The 7907-nt window shown below is 41.6% G+C and overlaps 1 protein-coding gene across 1 annotated transcript; it reads right to left on the bottom strand.

Moving 5' to 3' along the window:
• Positions 1–785: 785 nt before the first annotated feature.
• On the bottom strand, positions 786–7535 carry PDZK1 (PDZ domain containing 1). Its single transcript, XM_050910662.1, has 8 exons — positions 7326–7535; positions 6761–7013; positions 5635–5771; positions 4146–4341; positions 3686–3882; positions 2974–3168; positions 1864–2163; positions 786–863 (listed from the first exon to the last, which is right to left on the bottom strand). The coding sequence occupies exons 1-8, from the start codon at positions 7533–7535 to the stop codon at positions 786–788; spliced, it is 1566 nt and encodes a 521-aa protein (XP_050766619.1).
• Between the last annotated feature and the right edge of the window lie 372 nt (positions 7536–7907).

Genomic DNA, 7907 nt, shown 5'->3' with positions numbered 1-7907 from the left:
TAAACAATTTATTTCTGTGTTGTCTTTGGTGTACAGCAAGGAGGCAAAGTATACAGCAGCAGTATTACAGAGCCATTTATGTCACATTCAAGACAGTGTGGTGTTGACTTGGAGTTAGACAAACCTGCATGACTGAATTATGTACGCTATTCTAACTACCGTGATCCACAACTGTATGCCAAGGAGAGAGAATAGTGCTTAAACGTCTTGAGTTATGAATTATGAAGTTAGCTTAATGTTTGAAAGAAATTTCTGCAATGTTAGCAGGAGAAAGGAGTGTAATGCACAGAGTACACTGGCTTATGCCATTTCACAGCAGTTGTACTGCTGTAAGTATAGCATAGAAGAGTCGCCACAGAGATTGAGTTGATGGACTTGGATTATGGGGAGAGCTGCCTCTCCTGGGAGATGGGGAGAAATCAGTTGCTCTTTATTAAGTTTATCCTTAAAAGGCTAAGATGCCTATGAATCTATAAAATGTTTCCGCCTTCTGCTGCAGTATACTTAATTGTATACTTCCAGTTATTTAAGCCTTTACAGAAGTGACTAACTGCCCGTTTTCAAAGGCAGAAAGCCAATGAAGTACAATTGCAGTAGTGTTAAATGAGTGCAAGTTACACTGAAGTGTTTATTTCGGGCAGCTGCATTTCAGTAAGAGATTGCAGTCCTTTACAAGTATGGCACTCCTAGGAATAGTCAAGTTCTGGGAGGTGTAGTAGCAAAGGATGATTGAAGAAAGAGGATTTGGAAGGTTTCTTTTTTTGTTCTTGGCATAGTTTGTCTCCTCACAACTTTGTGTCATCATTGTTGTCACTGTCTGCTCTTGTAGAGGCAGCTGATTGTGAAGAGGAGGATGAGCTTGCCTGCAGAGGAGTAACAAATACGTTCTGATTATTTTTAGTTTGTAAACATGTTTGATAGTCTGCAGCATTATGAAGGACTCCTATTTTCATCTGCACTAATCATGTACTTGTTTGGATGGCAGAATGAGCCAACAAATGTGATTTTTGTTGTTGAAGCGCTTTTTGGTTAAGTAGATTTAGAGAGAAATTTGTTCAATAGAGGTTTCCTATTGTTTAATTCCCGTACCTGCTGAATTTGCACACAAAAGTGGTGCTAACTTCAGATCTGCAAAATGCAGCTTGGTGACTAAGAAACTTTTGAAAAAAAAATGGCAGCTGGACATTTGCAGACAAGGCTAATGAAAAATGAAAAGGAGACAGAATTGGTCTTATTCTTCCTCGTCTCTTTTGCGTGATGAGAAAAGAAGCGTTTAAATATTTAAGGTTGACCACACAGAGGGTTCAAAATGACTGTTTCAAGAAGAAATACCTTCCTGCTTTTCGGACTTCTGTCATGCTTTGGGTTCTTTCTAATGGCATGAAGTGAGTAAAATAATTTCAAATCAGCACATTTCCTAGAAAATGTCATCGTAACCTATCAGTTGCTCTTCCTTCTACAAAATGATCTGTTTTGAAATATTTCACCTGATTTCCCCAGAAGTGGTTTATGCTTTTTGGTCTATTTAAGCACACTTTTCCCTGCACTTTCAGGATTGTATTGCCTGTTTCCCATCTTCATTAAGGATTACCATATTTGGATTATTGTGTTCCATAAAATCTCTTGTATGTCCATCCTTTCTGTAATTTAATGTTGCGTTAAAGATACTCACCTGTATTATGTGTGGGAAAAGCAAGAGTTGTTTAAGATAATCAGACCACAGCTTCCCTTTTAATAACATAGACTGACTTGTAAAAGTCCAGGCTCAAGTTAAAAATCCTAGCTCAGGAATACATACTAGCTGAAAAAAGTTCCTATCCCCTAGATGATCCCTCAACATCTATTTAATGCAGTATTACTCACCCTTTCCCTTGGTTCAGGTGAGTTTCTCTCTGGTTCTGACAGATGGTTTTCTGTATGAGCAGGAGGTTCAGAAGTGTCATGGACTGGATCTGCCATAGAGGCTGTGATGGGAATGTTCTGGCCCTGGAAGTATTTGTAAGCATCTTTGCTGCACACCAGTAGTGTTAGTCTGTCACCACTGTCTTGGATTCTTGCCACCACTTTGTCATAGGATTCATTGATCACATTCACCCCGTTCACTTCCACCAAAAAGTCGTTATTTTCTACACCTGCTGTGTCAGCTGGCCCGTGATTTTGTACCTGCAAAGGCAAGTTCAAACTGTGATATTAGCATAAAACTTCAAAAGATGCATTAACAACTGATGGTTAGCTAGACTGTTGTGTTACTGCTTTCCTTACAAGATGGCAAAATAAGCATGGGGAAGGGGAGATTTGTGGGGCAGAAATGAATTGGGAGAGGCAATAGGCCTAGACATAATAAACATGGAACCCATCAGTTTGAGATTTAAGGTGCATCTGATTTTGATAGACTTTCGTTATAGAAATGTGGCATGGTAGAATTATGAAGACAGGTGGAAAACCAGTTTCCTTATTTGCATGTCCCTGTCCAGTAACTTTAAAGTTAACTTTACTACATTTCACAGATTGCTTAGTAATGAGTGGAACCGCTCCGCCCAAGAAAGCTAAAGGCACAGACATAATTTGAGACAGTAGAGGTTTGACTTCTGCCAGCTGTGGAATTCAGGGATGGGGGGTAGAGTGGGGCAAAGGTGTCTCTCTTACATTTAGGATGTTCTACAGTCAAAAAAAATCTATTTCAAATACTAGTTTTAGCATGCCAGCCTCATGAATAAAAGCAAAAATGATGCAAAAGCTGGATTCCCCTTCCCTCTAGATATCTAACAGAATGAGGAATGTTTTCTGGTGCTTATTTTTTATCTTGGTCCTACAATGTCAGTCTGACTTCAACAATTACAGCTCTTATCTGAGAGCGCTGGAGAAGAGACTTGTCTTTTGTGGCTTTTCTTGAACGTTTTTGCAGGATGGAAGGGAGGAAGCTGTCTGACAGACTAGTTGAGCTTTTCCTTGTTCCTCGTTCTACATTAGTACCTCATTGATGAACAGTCCAGGCTTGTTCTTGATCATGTTTAAGCTGAAGCCGAATCCACTAGGCCCTTTCACCATCTTGCAGATTCTTGGCTTGTGGTTCACTTTCTGCTCAGTGTGCAACTTCACTCTTTCCTCCATTTTAGGTGGAGTTAGATCTTGTGCTTTGTGGTAGTATGAGAAGGGGGAAATTTGAGCCTGAAAAAAGTGACAAATAAAACTTTGTTAACATAAAAACTTCTGTTGTGAGATCTGTATTAGGCTTTCATGCTCAACATGTTTTGTTTGAAATCTTTTTAATGACTCAGACTTGAGCTGCAATGAAGAACTCTTTGCTATTAATTTCTGACTGAGTGGAAAACTACAGTGTTGATCTATGTGAGAAGGGAATTTTGTTACTCGTTTTGTTCATAAATGGTTACACAGCTGCATAGCTCTGAATTTGATGTCTTAAACTTCTAACCTTTCTTGTGGTGTGTTTAAATTTAGAATTGTTCCAATAGTGCCTATAAAAATCTGGAAGAGGCCAAAAATTTGGGTGTTTAATGACTTGCTGTACAAGTGCAAGGAGAGTTGCTAAAATATAGGTGTATCTTAGACGTTTCCTGCAAGTTGAAGAAGTGTCTGTCAGAGCAGACTGGCTGTTTCATTGCTGCATATGTCTCTTCATAATGATAAATTATCAATTCTTAGCAGTAGTTTGCATTTTTCTTACCAGTTTATACATGGCATCAGTCTCCTTATCCACTACCAACAGTGTGGTTTTTGCCTCAGACTGCTTAATTTTTCCCACTACGCTTTCATGATCCAGACCATCCACTTGCTCGCCATTGACAGCTACCAAGATATCATTGTCTTTGAGACCCGCCTTGGCTGCTGGGCTCCCAGAATCAACTTCCTTGATTACATGATCTAAGATGAGAAGGGGAAAAAGATTGATGTGAACGCGTATGCTTGGTAAGTTTAAAGACATGAAAATGCCTGGCAAAGGCTAATTGTCAGAATTGCACTTCAGGTTGAGACCTTTTCCCTGATGTAGCCCTGTTTGCAACACGTCTATAGAGGACTTCTCCTAGATGACCAGTAAGAAGCCAAAGAGAATGAGATCTGCAAACCTTGTACAGGAAGAAACTGTACAGCGAATGTCATGGTCTGTGTGTTAACTTGGTTCTTACCACCAATATTTTGTTCCATCCGTAGATAAAAGCCATAACCGTTTTTTCCTTTCTGGATCTCAATAAGTCGTGGTTTGAGGGGAAGCAATCTTAGGCTGGCGCTTTCTTTGCTGAGTACCATCTTCTGGCTTGTGTAATAGTGGTCCGTTTCTTCATTGGAAAGTAGAAACATAACATGATTTTCAGACTTCTTTACCTGTGATAGTACATGTACAGTCTCAGATGTCACCCCTTCAACAACATGTGGGAATTGTAGATAGTTTGGTAACTGGTGTTTTGATACATAGTGGTGTGTGGGTACTGTTGATGAATGAGCTGTAAGGTGTAGGCCATGCTACTATAAGTTGATTTCCCGCCCTGCTCACAGCCCCCCCCCCCGCCCCCAGTCAGAAATTTGGACCATGACAAGATCTCGAGCATGTTAGATCCAGCATATATATGAGGAAATTTTCTGTATTTCATACTGTGTTCCTGACCGCTAGGGAATTAGCTGTAGAGTGCCATGACAATGGCATACAGTGCCAGTGGAATCCACTGAGCATCAGTAGATAGTGCTTGGCTTATCTAGATGTGGAACTCTACAATATAGACATATCATGCCATCTATACCACTATTTTAGATTACAGTGACAAGAGTCATATTTCTGTCACTCTTGGTCCTCTTCCATCTTCCTGTATTACTGATTCTGAGGGTTTGGGTTTTTTTTTTGTCTGTTCAACCTCTCCAAGTCCATCCTTCTCTTATTCCTTTCTAGTCTAATGGGTGTCCTCTTTAGTCGTCTTAACCAACGTCACTCTGCTGCTGCTGTTATAGCAGCTCAACAAAACACAGGTGTTGTACAGTTCCATAGCTAGTAGCGTGCACTGAATTGTGATGCTGGAATGCTGGAGCATGTACTGCCTGTCTCATGGCCCTTTGAAATCTCTTCAGCTCCAGCTGTGTTTTGGCACTGCCAATAGTGGAAAGCTGAAAGCCTCATTAGCAGTGTTCTTTGCAGCTGAGGCCAGGCAGTGACATTACTTGCACAGTAATTTTCATTAGTTTTGGACTTCTTAACCGGAGAAAGGAACTACTGTCGAAAATGAATTTTCCCTGTTCCACGCTAACTGTATCATCAGAGAGTTCCCCCTCTTCCTGCCCTGAAAACCACATTTGATGACTTGCCCTCTTACCATTAGGAGTATTTCCAGGACTTCTAGGAACAGAGCATGATTTATTTAAAAGGGTTCCTGGCAGCAGTATACTTCTGTTATTTAAAATTCTTTGGCCTGTCTTGATGGCAGTGTTCATTCAGAGTCAGTTGAAGAGGCTGCTTGACAACAGAGCCAAAGCAGAGGGGTACTCTGCCGTGTTGATGATACACAAACAGTAGCTTCCAAGATCTACTGTGAAGCATTCAAATCGGCCAGACCTGCCTCATCAGTAACCCTGATAGGCTGCTGTGAAAGTGGGCCAGAACAGAAGATCATTCAGTATACTAACAAATACCTTTTCCACCACTTCCTCATGTGTGTCATTTTCCACATTTTTTCCATTGATTTCAATCAGGCGATCATTATTTTGGACACCAGCCTTTGCAGCTGCTCCTTGTGATGAAAGCTCTATTATGAACAACCCCTTCTGTCCTAAAATAAATGAAAACTCATTACGCAGGGTAAGTCACTGAAATATGCCTGAATTTAATGGTTAAGGAAACTCAGCACTGATGCCCTGCTTACATGCAGATTACAGTGGCACCACAAGCCGCCTACATAGACACACCTCTCTCTCTTATTCTGTCCTGGAAAAATCACTTCTGTGGGGGAGGGAGGCATTTGTTCACTATCTGCAGCTCAAACAAGCTTTTATTTCTCTACCAAGAGTGCCAAAGGGGCTGATAGCTGAAAAGGATTTGATCATCCCCCCCCCCCCCCCCCCCCCAATTTGAAGTGAGGACTTGCTTTTATTGTTGTTTTACACATTTTGTAATTTCCTGTGTTTGAAAGGCTTCCATGTTTGGCCTTTCAGTTACATTGCATTCCAAAATACCCTCTTTAGAGGTGATGCTTTCCAGAAGACTTCCCTGTTCTGTTGACTGGCCTTGGAAGAAAGGCGTATATGGAAGAGGTTCAAAATCCCTTGCTTTCTAAATGAAATAACTTACAAATCAAGAAAAGTGTTTAGTACAGCTGTCTAGAACCTTGTGTGCTGATTCCTGAGGTGATTTGGAGGGATGGAACAGGACTTAATGTAGCATCTTGAGTGTATATCTGGTATTTGAGCAGGGACTGCAAATTTTGTTTTGGTAAGTGGGCTTAAATAACAAGCAGAAAATTCTTATTCTTTTTATCTCTTTTTTTTTCCTATCTTTTCTCCATCCCATAAGAAATGTGGTCCTCAGAAAACCATGCACTGCATATGCTATACAGAAATGGACTGGAGATGGATCTGAAGTCATCATGCTGCTTCTCACTTTCTGTCAGCAAGAGCAGTTTGTGTGGCCCCATTGGCCCCCATGTGTTAACTTTGGTTGCCCCTGTCCCTGCTGCCATACATATATATATATATATATACACACACACACACTGTGGGCCCCCCCCCCCCCCCCCCCCATCTCTTCTCCCCAGACTCTCACCTTCTGTGGTTTTCAGAGAGAAACCATAGCCTTTCTCCTCCTTCACTAGGTAGCAGAGCCGGGGTTGTGGAACTGCAGTGATTGCTCCATTGGCCATGGGCGGTGGGGACTGCTGCTCCTGCTGCTGTCCTGTTGACATATTTTGACCCAGCTCTTCCAAGTTCACTCCCTCCTTTTCTGCCTCTTGATAGGATGCATCATCCAGAACAAGAAGTACAACAGAATTCCCACTGTTCTTGACAATCTCCACCACCTGTAGGGGACAAGGTGAAATGGCAAGCAGGTGCTAGAGTGATTGACCTAAAAGCTCTCCCCAGGAAGGGTTGCACTGTCTACTGTTTTTGTTGTCTCATCCTTCTGCTTATGCACTATGGAGGAACCTCAGAGACATTTCATGCCCATGGTGGGTAATGAATGATGCAGGGAGATGCTCAGAGCAGTTGACTAAGCTCTGGGATTTCCTAGCTGAAGATGCCATAGAAACTGGAAGAGAAAGCTTCACATAGTGGCAGTGGGTCTGGGTAATGGGGGAGTGGTGTGGATCCCAGACTAAACAGAGATGTACCTGTGCATGTTCCTCCTTGTCTACAAACACACCATTAACCCTGAGGACTCTGTCGCCATCCTTCAAGCCAGCCTTTTCAGCTGGACTGTTCTTTTCCACGTTCCGGATGAGATGCCCTGCTGTGTCTTTCTCGATACGCAGGTAGAATCCGTAGCTCTTTTGGGGCTTTTTGGTCACTTTACATTCTCGCGGCTGGAGAACAGAAGTCATCTCTACCAGACAGGATGGAAAAGATATGTCTGAGTAAAAACAGTAAGCTTACCTAGATATGTTCCCTCTAAATACATATTGAGACAGTTTGCTTCAGAATTCTTGGGTTTTTGTTTCCCAGGAAATCCAGCTGTGCAAAGTTGAAGCTATTTAACAAGGCTAGGGAGAAGAAATCAATCCCTTTTCCCTCTCCCTCCTCACTTTTCTTGTCTCCCTATCTCAAATGAAGTTAAGCAAGATGCAGAACTGGAAGAAAGAAGTCTGCCTGTGATAACGTAGTGAAAATTGAGGTGAGGATTTAATACCAGAATTAAGTCTTACAGAGGAAAAACAATAGCAGCATAAAAATACTGGAACGCTGTTGGAAAGTTA

The sequence above is a fragment of the Gymnogyps californianus genome, chromosome 1 (assembly GCF_018139145.2).
Source record: "Gymnogyps californianus isolate 813 chromosome 1, ASM1813914v2, whole genome shotgun sequence".
Classification (NCBI taxonomy): Eukaryota; Metazoa; Chordata; class Aves; order Accipitriformes; family Cathartidae; genus Gymnogyps; species Gymnogyps californianus.
Note: the sequence above shows the minus strand (reverse complement) of the source record. Positions and strands in the feature narration are given on the sequence as shown.

Bases quoted from the DNA above. Each gene is read 5' to 3' on its own strand.
- PDZK1 (XM_050910662.1), bottom strand. From the start codon at position 7,535: ATGACTTCTGTTCTCCAGCCGCGAGAATGTAAAGTGACCAAAAAGCCC. The intron at 3,883-4,145 runs GTAAGAACCAAG...TTCTCATCTTAG, and splicing joins GATGGAACAAAATATTGGTG to ATCATGTAATCAAGGAAGTT. The intron at 864-1,863 runs GTGAGTAATACT...ACTCCTCTGCAG, and splicing joins CACCTGAACCAAGGGAAAGG to GCAAGCTCATCCTCCTCTTC.